Source organism: Canis lupus, chromosome 15 (assembly GCF_011100685.1).
Source record: "Canis lupus familiaris isolate Mischka breed German Shepherd chromosome 15, alternate assembly UU_Cfam_GSD_1.0, whole genome shotgun sequence".
Lineage (NCBI taxonomy): Eukaryota > Metazoa > Chordata > Mammalia > Carnivora > Canidae > Canis > Canis lupus.
The window spans coordinates 35,351,254-35,368,284 of NC_049236.1; the positions used below are offsets into that span (position 1 = coordinate 35,351,254).

A 17,031-nucleotide genomic window follows, 5' to 3' on the forward strand; every position below is an offset into this window, starting at 1 on the left:
ACATTTGCAAAGACTTTTATTTCCACCTCCTTTCTGCTTTTAGGAACACCACCTTTTGTCTGTTTCCTCCTCTCTTAACTCCCTGGGCATCCATAGTCCAGAACTGTTCTAACATTCTCAATGAAAGAGAATCTACATCTGATCTACCTCAGTTGATCAAAATTTTGCATACAATATAAAGTATCTAAAAAAAAAAAAAAAGTGTTTCAGAGTTTCGTAGAAGTCTTTCCAAAATTCATTAGTCTCAAAGTTTTATCTGACAATACCCACAGCTGCAATTATTCAGAAGACACTTGGAGGTAGTCTTTTTGTACCTACCTAGTACTGTAATGGCTTCTGAACTTATTATGAATATTTGAAATCACTCAGTTAGTAAAAGTAGCCTGTAACAGGTTTAGCTCAAGTTTCAAAGACAGAATTTTCAAAAATTTAAATGCAAATGGCACAAGGTATAATAAAATCTTTTAAAAAGCTAAAAATTTTCCATTAAAATTAAGACATCTTAATATTCTATAATGTGCAAAAATACTTTCATGATATTAGTGACTCCAAAGAGAAACTTAGAATTTAGCCTGTATTAATTTTAAATTGTAGGTAAGCAGATTCCCTTCACTCAACTACATTCAATTGTCTTGAAGGTTTTTCTACCTTGTCAACTTAATGATATAAACAAAAGATGTATATTCAAAAGAAATTTTATCAGTTTGATGATGAATATTGGATAAAAATCACAAGAAATGTAGTTCCTAACAGAATATTAGAACGATTAGTCTTTTATCCAAGTAGTTTTTTGCAGAAAGAATAGTTAAGGAACATAATTTTAAATATTCTTCAGTTCAGTTGAAAAAGAATTAGTTGGAGTAACAGATATACCCTAGATGTCCTAACATAGACTGAAAAAAAAAAAAAAGTCTTACAGAGTATCTGTCACATTGTACCTGATTAATATTCAATACATATATAATTCTCGAACATTAGTTCTAATTGCCTTAAGAAAAGACAAGCCTTGTTTACTTAAGGCGTTCTGCATGCATGTTTTAAGCCTATTGAGAAAACATGAGCACTAAGCTCTTAGCGGAAACAAAACCGTATAACTTGTGAGGCCAAAAAAAAAAAAAAAAAAATCAAATGAAAGATCTGGTGAAAGGTAACTACACTGTGTTGTTTACAAAGAACCTGGATTTCACAGAGATATGCTTCTCTATGTTAAACAACCTCATGACATCAAAATAAATATTCTTGTTGGAATTCTGAAGAGACTGTTTAGAAGTCTTTACCATCTAAAATGATACCCATTTCCTTCTACTCAGTTATTGGGAACAGCATGGGAGCCTCTTAATGTGTTTGACCCTTTTCCCAAAGAAGTAAGTTAGCAAGCAGCTGTTTAAACTCCCGCTGTTCCATGGCACAATTGAATCACTGGATTGCCAAAGTCCTGGAATGTTTTAAGAGATGATCCTTACCCTTACTGAAGGAGAGGTCAAATGCCTCAGCTTCCTTTCCTTTCAGCAGAGCAGCTTCATGCTGCTTCCTCAGAGGTCATGTATAGACAAAATATTTTGGACAGAACTACCTATTTTCTTTTCCCCTCTACCTCCTGAAAATATTCCAGATCTCTTGCCTGCCCTTAAAACAATTCTAAAGACTTTGAAAAATATGTTAAATCTAACTAATTTGGATCTCTGATTTAAATTCTTCGTTGTCCCCATGCATGAAAGTAGGTTATTTTAAAATCAATCATGTAACAACTTGAAACTCATGTATAAAAGAAAAATGTCTATATTACTTACTTCTGAGCTGAGTGAGCATCATCTGCTTTGAACACATAAAATAACATGTTTTTGTGTAGTAACTGAAACACTCTAGACTCTGAATTCTCGTCTTTGACTTGAGTGACAGTGAATCCTAGTAAAGGCTGACTCTCCAAAGCTGCCACGTCCTAATTTAAAGACACAAAAGGAAGATGAGACTTTAAATTGATACAAAATTCTGATTTGCAAACTCTTGAACTATATAGCTATAATTGAATTTCATATACACACACATATATAAAACAATGATAATTCTAGCAACTTACTTACTTTTCATTTATTCAACAATATTAAGCTGTCCCCTCCCCACCTACCTCATGAGCCAAACATGGTGCTAGTTTTCAATGTGTTCATATGCAATGAATTTCACATATTTCCCTACAACTATGTGAGGTAGGTAATTCTATTACTTTCATTTTATGGATGCAGAAAACAAGCTCAGGAAGGTAGGTGATTGGGCAGCCCAGGTGGCTCAGTGGTTTAGCGCCACCTTTGGCCCAGGGCGTGATCGAGTCCCGGGATCGAGTCCCACGTCGGGCTCCCTGCATGGAGCCTGCTTCTCCCTCTGCCTGTGTCTCTGCCTCTCTCTTTCTCTGTGTCTCTCATGAATAAATAAAATATTAAAAAAAAGAAAAGGAAAAAGAAAGGTAGGTGATTTACCCTATCCCACTAAGGAAAAGCTTGGATGCTAGGGCATTGGTTTTTATAGGATGTTGTTGGAACACAGGATGATCAGATAGTAGAAAAGGGCAATATTAGAGCAAATAGCCAGGAATTGTTTATAAACCAAAGTCTATCTTATCTAAGCTGAAGCCTGATCAGTACAATCCCGGGATAGTCAAGGGAGTGTCAACCAAGAGAGCTTGGCAGAAGGGATTAGAACCTTTGCCTTTAGTGAGGGTGTCAGTAGTCACAAGACAGCAAAAAAAGTTACATTTTAATACTATGGAAAATTCCTAACATTTTTGAATAAGAGCATGAGGACATTGTTGACGGTAAAAAAAAAATCACAGCAACATCTCCCCCTCCAAAAGCAAAGCAAAACAAAAAATATGCACAAAACAAATAGATTAAACAGATTCTGTAATAATTTCCAATTGGCATTATAAAACCAGACCCCACAATTATTCATCTTTAGATTTCAGATCTTACCTCACTTGCAGCATATGTATATAGCACTTTATTTTTTATGACAAACCACAAGTGTTTCCAAGGTTTTTTATTGCCTTTTGATCTGTACAAGTAGCCACTCATGGAAGAATCTTCTGTGTTTGCTGATACCTACATAAGCAAACCCCATATATAGTTTAATGGTTTTTAGACAAACAAAAAGTTAAACAAAATTGCTTTTGATCATTGGTACTGAAAGCAATTACCATAATAATATAATGTGTCAGAAAGAAGCTGTTTATTATTTTCAAAGTCGGCTACGATACAAATATACCACCATTACTAGAGGCATGAAACACCCTTCTGTTTAAATGCAATTCCAGCACTGGGACACCTGGGTGGCTCAGTCCCTTAAGCATCCAACTCTTGATTTTGGCTCAGCTCATGACCTCAGGGTTGTGAGATCAAGCCGCATGTTGGGCTCTGCACTGGGCATGGAGCCTGCTTAAGATTCTCTTCCTTCCCCACCGCTTCGCTTAAAAAAAAAAAAAAAAAAGCAATTCCAGCATTCTGCCTGGTTTCATTGTGCTTGCATGTATTTCTTTGTGGCATCACCTGTGTTTTCTGGGTTGCCAGAAGAAAAATAATTCTAAAGATCAGAAATGTTTTTTGAAAGTTGCATTTTTGGGACCATATATGCTGTTTATTGTTCTTTGTATTTTGCAATGTTAGGGAAAATTAGTCAAACCTTTAACTCTGTTCAATAATTTTTTAGACTTATAAAAACTATTAACAGAGAGGTAAATGGAAAATTATATTATTCATGGTGATTTAAAGGATTAGTTTCTGATCCCCAAATTTTGGTCTGAGAGAAGCTTATTTTTGCTTCATAAAAAAGGATGAAAATGTTTTATTCTCTAGGCCAAAAGACAGTAAGCTCTCAATAATTATAATCTGGTAGTTGAAACTTTTCTCTTTTTTTCAGAATAACAGAAATAAAAAGCCAAGTTTAGGAATTGTGTTATTAGTAGAATGGTGAACAGACTTTTTAGAAAGATTTATTTTAGAGATAGTGTGTGCAAGTGATTGAATACACTTGGTGGGGGTATGAGGGGAGAGGCAGAGGGAGAGAGAGAATCCTCAAGCAGACTCTCAGCTGAGCAGGAAGGCCCATGCAGGGCTTGATCCCAGGACCCTGAGATCATGACCTGAGCCAAAACCAGAGTCAGCCACTCAACGAAATGAGCCAACCAGGCTCCCCTAGAATCGTGAACAGACTTTTAGGATGGTTCCACATGATCCTTGCCTCTGATAATCACACTACAGTACAGTCTCCTCCCCCTTGAGTGTGAGGAGGACCTGTGACTTGCTCCTAACCAACAGAATATCGGGAAGATGATGGCATGTCACTCCCATGATTATGTTATATTCTATAAAACTCCATATTGCTAGTAGATGGGCTCTAGAGACTCTCCCATGCTGGCTTTGAAGAAGTAAGTAGTTGTCTTGGGAAGCTTATGTGGCATGGAAATTAATTCTGCCAACAACCTGAGTGAGCTTGGAAGTAGACCCTTCCTAGCCTTGCAATGAGAACTCAGCGTTGGCCAACACCTTGATTCTGGCCCTGCAGAGATCCCAGCTAAGGTATGCCTAGACTCCTGAGATAATAAATGTATGTTATTTTAAGCTACTACTTTTGTGGTAATTTGTTATGCAGCAACAGAAAACATACAGGTGGATTCCATGAATTTTAAAGGTCTACATTTAATTATGTATTGTATTAATTTCTTATAAATTTTATGAGAAGGAGGATATTGTCTAGTGGAAAATTTAAATCTAATGTTAAGTTAGAAATATCTGTTGAGTGCAAATAAATTTGTACAAAGAAGTAATACCCTTGTAGAATACAACCGAATAGTCTTTTTTTTTTCCGAATAGTCTTTTTTAAATTAGTGTTGATATTCAAATGAGATTATGCTTAAAATGTAGTTACATTGGGATACTACTATGTACTTATGTTAGGTGTTACTATAATTGATCAAAACATTTTGTATGCCCCTCTTTTGGAATATTCTTAAATTAGTTTATTAACTATAAAAGAATATCAGTCACAATACTGAATAGTCATGCATAGTCCTCTATTATCTTTTTTTTTTTTTTTTTTAAAGATTTTGCTCACTTATTTATAGAGAGTGTGAGCAGGGGGAGGACCACAGAGAGAGGGAAAGAGAATCTTAGCGTGGAGCCCAACGTGGGGCTTGATCCCACCACCCTGAGATCATGACCTGGGCTGAAATCAAGAGTTGGATGTTTAACCAATTGAACCACCCTGGTGCCCCTTATCCTCTATATTCTTTTTTACAAATAAAATTGTTCTTAACCAGCTTAATCACATGAATCACAAAACTTTCCTCTGAATGATTTGGTTATTTAAAATACAAATCAAATCTAACTCAAGTGACATAGCCTGCCATTACTGAGGATACTGTGGCTCTGAATGTCATTCTACAAATAAGGAGTTTCTAAAAATGTATTGAACATTACTGGAATAAAAATAAAAATTCCCAATTCCTCAAAAAGTTCAACATAAACTGCCATATTATTAAGACAAATGATAACATATATCCACATGGCAATATGTCCACACAATGTTTATAGCACCATTATTCATAATAACTCAAAGGTAGAAACAACTCAGATGTCCATCAACAGATGAATGGATAAACTGTGGTATATACATATGATGGAGTATTATTCAGATATAAAAAGAAACAAAGTACTGATATATGCTATAACTTAGGTAAACCTCTAATATATTATGCTAAGTGAAAACAGCCAGACACAATAGGTCATGTAGTATATTATTCCCTTTATACAAGATATCCAGAATAGTTACATACATCAAGGTAGAAAGCAGATTAGGGGTTACCAGAGAGGATGGAGGGCAAGGACAAGGGGGGACTGATTATTTAATGGGTACAGGGTGTTTTTATGGGGTAATAAAAAAGTTTTAAAACTAGAGCAATGTGGCATTTGCAGAGTGTGGTGATTACACTAAATATCAATGAATTGTATATATTTTTTTAAAGAAAACTCTACACCCAATGCAGGGCTTGAACTTAGGACCCTGAGATCATGAGTCGTATGCTCCACTCACTGAGCTGGCCAGGCAACCCTGAATTGTATACTTTAAATGGCTAATTTAAAGTTATGTGAATTTCACCATAGTTACAAATAAAGATAAAAAACATAGGTTCCCATGTAGGAAACTTTCATAGCACCTAACTGGATAAATTAATTTTCCTTGTCTGATTGCAAAGGTGCAAAGTGGTGGTTCTCAAAATTTAGTATACAGATCTGAATCACAGAGAATGCCTGTTAAAGTTTCTGATTCTGCAGACCTTGGGTGGGGCCTAAGAATTTCTGTTTCTAGTAAGTTCCCAGGTGCTGCTGTTGTGCTGCTCTGGAGGATTCTGAGAACCAGTAGAGAAAAGAAATAGCTACAGTCAGGAAGTAGAGTTTTGACAGGGAAGGCCTGTTTATGTGATTGAGTGGAAAGATACAAAATGCGATTGGAGTTAGGCTGAGTCTAGTCTAGATTAGAAACAGTTTTGTAACCGGCACTGTGGAGTCTAGACTAACAAGAAGAGCAAATGTAAGAATTATATTTATAAACTGTGATATTAGAATGGAGAGGCAAAAAATTATAGAAAACTGAAAACTATTTCAGTTGGTTAAGAACCTTAAGTTCTGAAAGTCAATTTAGAGTCAGGAACTGAGTGATGGAAGATACAGTTCAGAGTATTACACTGGCTTAACCAGTTTAAGAAACTTGGCAATTAGAACTCTAAGTCTTCTTCTCACTATCTCATGAGACTGGCTATGAATCATTTCCTAGTGTTTTAATTGCCATGATGGAATACACTGAATTTTACATAAAGAACACAATCTTGGGGCAGCCCCAGTGGCTCAGCAGTTTAGTGCCGCCTTCGGCCCAGGGCATGATCCTGGAAACCCAGGATCAAGTTCCACATCGGGCTCCCTGCATGGAGCCTGCTTTTCCCTCTGCCTGTGTCTCTGCCTCTCTTTGTCTCTCATGAATAAATAAAATCTTAAAAAAAAAAAAAAAAAAACACGATCTTGGTCAAATTTTTAGAGTTGTTTGCTTCCATTTTCCATGGTAGAACACCTCCAGAGAAAAAAATTTAAAACTCTCCTCTGCTGGCCAGAAAACTGGTCACGGAGGAAACAATTAATAAACTAATAAAAAATGGAGGTGGTTAGACAAGCAGTGCTGACATTAGCTGACTGAACACTTGAGTTCGAGAAGATGGGATAGGATACTGGTGATGCCTGTGGATTATACCACTGACAGGTCCAACTCTGCAGCCTATCCTAACCTTTAAAATTTTTCTTTTAAGTTGAAAGAATTTATTATCAGTGCAGCTGTATATAGCCAATGCTTACAATGCTTACAAATAACAAACTGCGCAGATCAGTAGATGCTAATAAAGTGCCCAAAATATTCTGTAGACTTCTCTCTGGCATGAGGTCTCCTCAAGGTAATATTAAAAATTCACATGTGTCTAAATTATCTTTACTCGTTATCATTGCTATAAAATCTCAAACCTTTCAACTGCAATTTTCTGAATGACTCAGATCATATGGTGGACCAAGCAAGAGAGTGAGGCATCAACCACATCCATCACCAGTATTAAAATGCTTGTCTTAATAGTAGTGGGAAATGACATCTTCCTTTATGGAAGAAAAACAGTATATTATATGCATATGAATAATTCAGCCTATATCAGGTTGCAAGTTTAATGGAAACACTTACTTCTTTGAGAGCAGCTGGGATTTTTTTCTGTTTCCTCCCTGATGGAATACTGTGTAAAACTGATGACAAAGTACTTGAAGGAGATTTGTGATTTCCAGGAGATCCAATCTTAGGTGAATGCTGGTGATCTAAAACAAATCAGGTGCATTTATGTAGCCAGTGGTAAGCATTTTGTAATTCAATTTAATTCAGATCAATAAATACTGTTACATAAGGCATCTATGGAAGGATACTTAAGAAGCTGATGATCCTGAGACCCCCAGGGAAAAAAGATAGATGGCCAGAAGTTGAGAGGGAGGAAGATTTTCCACGGTCTCTGATTTTATGCTCTTTCAGTTGTAAACTACGAGAAAGGATTACCCTCTTGTGCCTTCAGAATAATGATACATGTTACTGTACTACCAACTTTAAATAAATTATATAAACTTCCCTCCTGATTTAAAAAAAGAAAACAGAATCACTTAGTACTTAGATATACGACCAAATAAGAATATTATAATGAATGAAGTGCTAGAAAAGGGGCTATAAGACAAGATAAGGAAGCCATTAATTTTGAGGCAGAGGTTCAGGGAAAGGTGGGGAGGGAGTAAGATATTTGAGTTGGCCATTAAGGTATAATAGGAGTTTGGCAAGCTAAAAGGAGTACGAAGAAGACTCCATGAAGAGAGGTCAGAATAAGCAAAAGCAGAGAGGTATGAAATTAGATCATCTATTTGGAGAATAATAAGGCTGAGGGGGAAAAAAGGCTAGTTCTAAGGAATGTGGACTGTTGTTAAAACCGTGGGAAATCAAAGGTCTTTTAGGCTGGGAAGTGACATGAACAGATTGAATTTAGAAAAAAAAAATCTGGCAGTAGGAAGGAGGAAGGATGTGCAGCAGAAAACCTATTGGGAAACTATTACAGTAGTCCAGATGAAAGAAAGGGCTGAGATGAAGAAATCAAGAGAAAGACAGGTCTTCAAAGATAAATTAATCAAGATTTACTGACTAAAATGTGTGTGGGTGATTAGGGAAGAAGATTTTAAAAACTGAATGTTGAATGTTTGCAGCCTATATTATACACCCAGAGAACAAAGGAAGGAACAAAAAGGCCAGTGAAGGATTAGATAAATGTGTCTTTTTGGAAAATGTAAACACATGGTTACTAACTATTATGCTGTAAATATGGATTCTGAAGTGGCATGCCATCTAGCTTTATTCATTGAGACATTCTCATTTGCTGATGGAAAGCTATCCTTCATGGAAATGAATGACAACTTTTTTGAAATTTAGATCCTATAGGTTTTAGGAATTTAACTAAAATTCTCTTTCTAAAATACAGACCCAAGCAATCCTGCTAGCTGCATTCATCTTAACTGTGGGGATGCATATCTGCAATAATGAGTAGGAAGATATGATTTATCATTTTTGTATTTAGTGAAAAGCTCAACATTTATATATACCATAAAATCTCACCAAATCAGTCCAAGTGATTAGAAATAGGCTAACAAAGGTCCACCCAGTATATTTCCACAGAGAATTACTTTACAGATAGGTAAAAATGAGTCGTTAAGAGCATGCAGTTATGAAACTGGAAATTTCAAAATTAGTTGAAAGCTAAAGTTCCCCTGTAACTGTTTTAAAAGCATTTCATCCTGTAATTACATTTCTACAATTGGTACTCTAGGAGTTAAGAAAACAACTAAATTATGAAAGCAAAATTCTGAATATTTTGAGATGAGCATCACCAATCATATTGCTAATATACCTAAGATGATTCTTTCAGAAGGTTGTTTGAAAGCACCTGGAAATAAAGGAATTTGTTAAACTTTACTTATGTATTACCTAGTTTCTGCAGTTCTTGGAAACAATGTTCACATACTCTTGCTGGTTGATTTTTCAGGTAATCTAAACCATACTTATTTGATGAACAAGCTTGGCATACAATCTGAAAACACAATGGAATTATTTCATTTAGAATAACCTCAGTATCAAACCATCTAATATGCTACAATAGATAATGCTGTCTACCTAGAGTGCTTTTAAAACCTTTTCTTAGTCAGTGACTTGAAATAACACCTCTGTGGAGTTCAGGCCTGCAGTGAATTCACACACAACACCACACTGCAAGATAAAGAGGCCACAAACTATGACTGAGTGAGTGCTAACTCCATAAAATAAAATGCTAATAGCATTAACATGTGGGAAATGTTTAGAACCATGTGTGGTGTGCATAAAGTCCTCTGTTAGCTGTATTTATCATCATCATCTTTACTGTAACCATGTCTGGTGAGCTTCTACCAATTGTCTGGCCCTCTACTAAATGCTCTTTAAACAGACTCCGTTTAATCTTTGTGGTAACTCTCATTGTTACTCTACTCCTTTGACTAACGAGGTCATGAAGGCTTAGATACGTCACTGGTGATAACTTTAACACTGAAAATTCCTCTGTAAAATACTTAGTATCTAGATAAATGTAGTTTCAATAATTAACAGTAAATGTGGGAGTCTAGTTAATTTTGAACTTTTTGTTTTTTTTTTAATTTATTTATGATAGGCACACAGTGAGAGAGAGGCAGAGACACAGGCAGAGGGAGAAGCAGGCTCCATGCACCGGGAGCCCAACGTGAGATTTGATCCCAGGTCTCCAGGATCGCGCCCTGGGCCAAAGGCAGGCGCTAAACCGCTGCGCCACCCAGGGATCCCTGAACTTTTTTTTTTTAATGAAAATTCTCTATTATTGACATTCTATAATAACTTTGGTAGGTGAGGGTGAGTTCCCTAATAAGATTACCCTCTGCCTAAATATTTAGAGAAAATACCATCCATGATTCAGTATCTTTTTCTCCCCTGCCATGGTTTACAGGAGGAAATATGCTTCCTCACTATGTACAGCTTGGAGCTATTAAAAACCATAATGGAGATGGAGGTCAACATCTCCAACCTTCCCGCAGGCCCGGCAGTGGTGTCGTCTCCACGTCAGAGTGAATTCACTGGTGCAGATCATACACATTGTGGCTCGGGTATCAGGGATCCAGATGGGAGCCTTTGATCCAAGAGGACTAACTTCCTCTTTATTTTCTGAGTCAGCCTGTGGAAGAACGAGTTTTCATTACCTCCACGCACATAGAATGCTACAGAACTGAGCCCCCCCTTTTTTGGGGGGGCAATGGCGGCCCACAATGCTGATGGTGTCATTAAAGATGTGGAATGGATGGGCTACTGTAGTTGTCATTTTCTCAGGATATTAAGATTAGCTGTATCCTAATAATCCTTTGTTGCAAAATTAACTTAAAAAAATGCCTGCGGTAGTACCATGATGGCTGGTTAGTTTCTTCCTTATATTGTATTTCCCCAATTTTTTACAATGAAGTTTTACGACCAGAAAAAATATGAATGTGCTATATGTTATCACAGACTTGCAATTAGACATTTATAGGATATTTAGCTCTGAAATTATACCCACACGTGTATCTTTCTGTGAAACACATGTTGCTTTTCTAAACCTCTGGGAAAAGTTTCTTTAGCGTAAAAACTGATTGAAACGAACTGAAAAAGAATAAGAAGGAAAAGACAATACCTCATCAAGACTCCTACTAGGACAGAATGTGATTCTTTTTTTGGCATACTCTTCTATTGACCTGGAAATCGCTTCTAGCCATTCATCCCTTTCAGTGGCAGAACTGTTGGGGGCAAAAGAAGGTTCCATCAACCAGATGTCAGCTTTTATTCTTTGCCTTTTTCCTACTTCTTTTCTTCCTGCCATGGCAACAGATTCCACCACCCTCCCCAACAATGCTAGTCCCAGGCAGCAGGTCTGAGGTTTGTGCGCACAAATAATCAGAGTGGGCATTAAAGAACACATGGCATTTTAGCAAATACAATGCTTTTTTTCTTCCCCAAAGTACTGCTTTATACTATTGAAGTCTCTTAAATTTGGAGTTTTTTTGCTTGGCTTAAGAGCTAGTCATATAATTAATGATTATGGCTATTTACATAAACAAGGAGTTTCCTGAGACATAATCCTAGAATTTAAAAATATTCCAAGGAATCAAGTTTGTTTGTTTGTTTTTTAAAGATTTTATTTATTTATTCATGAGAGACAGAGAGAGAGGCAGAGACATAGGCAGAGGGAGAAGCAGGCTCCTCACAGGGAGCCCAACGTGGGACTCGATCCTGGAGCCCTGGGATCACACCCTGAGCCAAAGACAGATGCTCAACCACTGAGCCACCCAGGCATCCCAAATCTTGGTAAATTTTGAGTCTGGGTGACTGAATATGCAGCTTCATTGTATTATTCACTCTAATTTTAAGAATATTTGAACTTTAAATAATGTTTTTATAATTAAAAAACCACTTGCCTTCCCCACAAAAATTATAGTAGAAATGTACCTTCCTACTGAATGGCTTTAAGTGCCATTTAGAATATGCACTCATATGGATATTAAAAAGTTGAAATCCACTTTACCAATAAAAATTTTAAAACTAGTATATTCCTCAAATTTTCATTATATACCAAGAATAAAATAAAATAGAATAGGGCAGCCCGGGTGGCGCAGCGGTTTAGCACCGCCTGTAGCCCAGGGCGTGATCCTGGAGACCCTGGATGGAGTCCCATATCAGGCTCTCTGTATGGTGCCTGCTCCTCCCTCTGCCTGTGTCTCTGCCTCTCTCTCTCTCTGTCTCTATGAATAAATAAAATCTTTAAAAAAAATAAAATAGAATAGCTCTTATTTCTCTAAGCCAAACAAAACCTGCCTCAATTACCTCTATTACTCTACCATTTCTGTCCCAACTAGCTGCCATTTATTTAACAGTTACTACATGTCAGCCAACTGTGCTAAATGCTTTGCAAATGTCATCACATCTCATCCCTCAGAGCTACCTCATGGAATATATATTGGATCTTACACCTCCTTTCCCCAATACTATCATTATCACCAACCAGCACCATTTACAGATAAGCAATCTGAGGATTTGAAATGTTAGACAGTTTGCTTCAGACAACAGGCTACATGACTTGACTTGGCATTAGACCCACGTGTAGCTATAGACTGAACCCTTCACCACCGTGTCATTCATCTCTGTTCTCTGAACTATGCTATGAGAACATATGCTCAAGCTTCCAAGTAAACATTCATAAAATAATACTGTCCCTCTCTCTCACTCTCTCCCCTTCCTCTACTTTTTCAGTAGAAGAAGTAAAAGAAAGCAGAGAGGCAGATGGTTAATTTGAGAACTGCCGTCTGATTTTTCTGGAGCCCTGGGAGCATGTGGAATGTGATTTGACTGTGCAAATCATGTCACATATGCTGTTCTTTCATTTAATCATTCCTGGCTCTCTTGTGTGGGGATCTGCCAAAACAATGTTTACCAGCTCTTGATAACACATTTCTCACAGACCACACACATTTGCCTGCAGTTTCGAGTGGAGACATTCTAGGTTGTCTTTTGTAACATGGTTAGCAGAAGACTCAGCACCTTCCTCAGTTAAAATGCAGTTAAACCAAGTATTTTTTTCTTTATGGAATGTGCACATTACCCACAAAGCAAAATTTGTATTAAGTAAGCACCATTCTCCCATTGATTGGGATGAATTTCCAAAGGGAAAAACCTACCAAAAACCTACCAAGGGGTTTTTGGTATGTTATATCTTACCACACTATTTTCTCCTTGACTAACTGTGGAATGCTATTCTAAGGTCTAACGGCCATATCACTGCATTTCATTTTTTTTTAAAGACTTTATTTATTTATTCATAGAGACACACACAGAGAGAGAGAGAGAGGCAGAGACACAAGCAGAGGGAGAAGCAGGCTCCATGCAGGGAGCCCGACATGGGACTCGATCCCGGGTCTCTAGGATCACACCCCAGGCTGCAGGCGGCACTAAACCGCTGTGCCACAGGGGCTGCCCTCACTTCATTTCAATTCATCGCCAGCAGAAGCCTACCGAGGGCCATGGTACTAAGCCATGAACTGCGCATACAAAACACATGACTTTGTAAAGGCTCACATCTAATGAGGTGAGACACAAAAACAAGTAATTACTGTATGATATAATAAAGATATTAGACCAGGAACAAAGAAGCAGTAAATTACCTTATTTAGGTAGTGGGGAAAGCTCAGCAAAGGTGAGGACTAGTGTCTCTATACACCTACATTTGGCCTCCTAGCTTTGGTTATCTTCTCTAAGCTGATGACTCTCAAATATATGCCAAGTCTGGGCTCCCTTCTGACCCCTCAGTCCTAATAGGCACTGCCTCACTGATGGCCGTTTCTGTTTTTGTTTTTAAGTAGGCTTCACGCACAGTGTGGAGCCCAGTGGGGCTTGCAACTCACAAGCCTGAGATCAAGACCTGAGCTAAAATCAAGAGCTGGAAGCTCAACCAACTGAGCCCTCCAGGTACCCTGATGACTCCATGACTGATAGGCATGTCATATTCAATATGCATATCTGAAACTAAGTTCCTGATTCTTCTCCCAAAGCTGTTTCTCCCCCAGTGTTCCCTATCCCAGGGATAGTAATGGCATTACTACCTGGCACAGTGTACAAGCCCGAAACTAGCTCTTCTCCCCCTCTGTCTCTCAACCCCATGTCCAATTAATCACCTCCTTTACTTCCCCTTCTACACCACTTTCTACTTAGCAGCCAACTTTTTCAATATCTTATTAATTAATTAATTAATTAATTAATTTAAGAGAGAGGGAAAGGGAGAGAGAGAGCACGCATGAGTGGAGAGAGGGAGAAGCAGACTCCCCACTGAGCAGGGAGCCCAGTGAAGAGCTTGATCCCAGGACCCTGAAATCATCTCTTGAGCCAAAAAGGCAGAGAGTTAGCCAACTGAGCCACCCAGGCACCCCAGCAACCAACTTTTAAAAAGGTCAATATGATCACATTCCCTTGTGCAAACCTTTCAGTGGTTTCCTATGGATTTTTGGCTCAAGACCCAAATCCACAAGTTCTGCACCCTGTCCCTCCAGGCTTGAGAAGGGTCACTCCCCTTCTCATTATCTGTTCATGCCATTCTGGTCTTTCAGTTCTTTGAATCCACAATGCCCTTTCCACCTCAGGGCCTTCGTATACATTATTCCTAATGATCAGCAGCCTCTTCCTTTCCTTCTTGCCTTGCTATCCAACTCCTATTTATCCTTCATAACTCAACTGACACAGCAGGTCTTTCGGGAAGCTATCCCTGACTGCCCTTTCTCCACCAAAGTTAGTTCAAGGTTCCTTGTTTTGCACCTGGTAGTTTTCCTTAATCACAATAATTGATTTTGTTGACATTTTGCTAAGCATTGTCTTCCCTAATAGACTGAAAGGTCAGAGAAGGAAGGGTCCTTTTAATTCTCCACTGTCTCATGATGCCTGGCCCAAGGTAGAGAATCCATATTACTTACTGACCAAAGGAACCAATTCCAGGCAGCTGCCTGTGCAAAAGGCAGGAGGATGTGAGGTAGGCTGGCACGCATGGAGAGTATGCAGATCCATGCTGGTGAAACATGCAATGTTGTTTAGAACATGGTGGGGGCAGGGAGAATGGAGAGAAATCAGGCTGGTGAGGTCCATAGGAACCAGATCACAGGAGGCCTTCTCATCTCCTTCCTACATGTTATACTGTACCCACTCACTGCGGCTGGGTGGGGGGCTCAGAAAAAGAGCATGGTATAATGGCGGCATTCAGTATGTGTCTACTCCCATCTTCCCAGGCCACCTTAATCCTCCCTTTGAAATTTGCTTTCCCTTTATCAAGAACTTTCCAGTTATAGCTTTTCCTGCATAACCCACATTTAATCCATCAATAATCCTATTAACTCTACCTGGTTCTGATCATTTCTTACCATTCTAGTTCAAAAGTGCATCATCTAGCTCCTACCTGGACTTCCAATTTCTACTCTAGTCTCTAGATGGTCTATCATCTATAAAAAAAGCCAGTGTCCTCATTTAAAAATATACATTATACCACACAAATTCTTAGGCTTATTAAGACCATCAGAGGGTTTCCCATCACACTTAAAATTCCAGTAACCTTACTAAGGTCTAAGAGGCCTATATGGACATCCACATATTTACCTGAATGGCAACCAAAGAAGGATTTATCATCATTTCCTGAATTGTTTTAAAAGATTTTATTTATTTGAGGTAGAGAGCACAACCAAGGGGGTGGGAGGCAGAGGGAGAGGAAGAAGCAGAATCTCCACTGAACAGAGGGAACCAGACTAATATGGGGCTCGATCCCAGGACCCTGGGATCATGACCTGAGTCACAGGCAGATGCTTAACTGACTGATTCACCCAGGCGCCCCTGAATTATTTAATTTTTAATAAAATGGAATTTTGTTTTTGCCAAAGCATATTTTTAGTTAGGATATTTACGTGCAACTGAAAACTTGACTTTACTGTAGGTACTTTCTGGATATTTGAAAATCACTTTCTTGATTTTGAGAACCATCCTTAAGTATTTGTCAGGAGCCTGCTGCATAAAGGCTTGATGTTCCTTGCACTTTTATTCAAATTAAAAAAAAAAAGTCTCAGTTCCAGGTAATCAAGAGTTTACCATCTTTCTCCAAATATTAACCTGTAGGATGTATCAGGTACCTCCCAGGAACTGCTTGCTTTGGCTGGAGGTTGGGAAACATTTGACAAACCTTGAACAAACCCTATTTGTCTTCTCTTATCCCGAAATCTGGTGTCAGGCAGCAGTGGCCATTCCATTTCAGAAAAGTGACAATGACCCAAGGGGCTGCTCTTGTTCCCATTATGGGAAGTCAGACTGAGTCCTTGGTTTGAGTCCTTGACATCCATGGACATAGACACTATTATAATGGTTGAAAGCATGACTTCCAGTGCCAGATACACCAGGTTAAAATTTCAGCTCCACTGCTTACTAGTTGTATAATCTTATAGTGTTACGAATCTGCATTTTTCTTATCTGGAAGGTCAAAACAACACCTACTCTACTAGTTATTGTGGAAATTAAAAGAGAAAATAAATGACAAGTTCAACATCGTGCACGATGCCAGGTAAAACATGGCTCCAGTTAGGACACTAGCTGCTAGTGAGAATTCTAGTAGATTTTACTGGTATAGACATAGCTGGAAGCAGGCTGCCTGGGTTCAAATCCTGGCCCTGATTCTTATAGCTGGGTGGCTTTTTTAACCAAAAAATGGGTATAAAATTAGTAACTTACAAGGTGCTTGTGAAGATTTAATGAAGGAAAATACAGAAAGTGCTTAGGAAGAGTGCCTGGCACAAAGTAAATGCTACGTTAAGTGTTTGCAACTATTTTTATTAG

The 17,031-nt window shown here is 38.2% G+C and overlaps 1 protein-coding gene across 2 annotated transcripts in view; it reads right to left on the reverse strand.

The window, feature by feature from the left end:
• FGD6 (FYVE, RhoGEF and PH domain containing 6) overlaps positions 1-17,031 on the reverse strand; it is a 111,265-nt gene that overhangs the window by 4,806 nt on the left and 89,428 nt on the right. For both annotated transcript variants that reach the window (XM_038558669.1, XM_038558668.1), the window contains exons 15-20: positions 11,318-11,420; positions 10,682-10,828; positions 9,583-9,685; positions 7,759-7,886; positions 2,964-3,092; positions 1,791-1,939 (exon numbers count right to left, since the gene is read on the reverse strand). In XM_038558669.1, the coding sequence (XP_038414597.1) occupies positions 1,791-1,939; positions 2,964-3,092; positions 7,759-7,886; positions 9,583-9,685; positions 10,682-10,828; positions 11,318-11,420 (759 nt within the window). The remainder of the gene's footprint in view (positions 1-1,790; positions 1,940-2,963; positions 3,093-7,758; positions 7,887-9,582; positions 9,686-10,681; positions 10,829-11,317; positions 11,421-17,031) is intronic.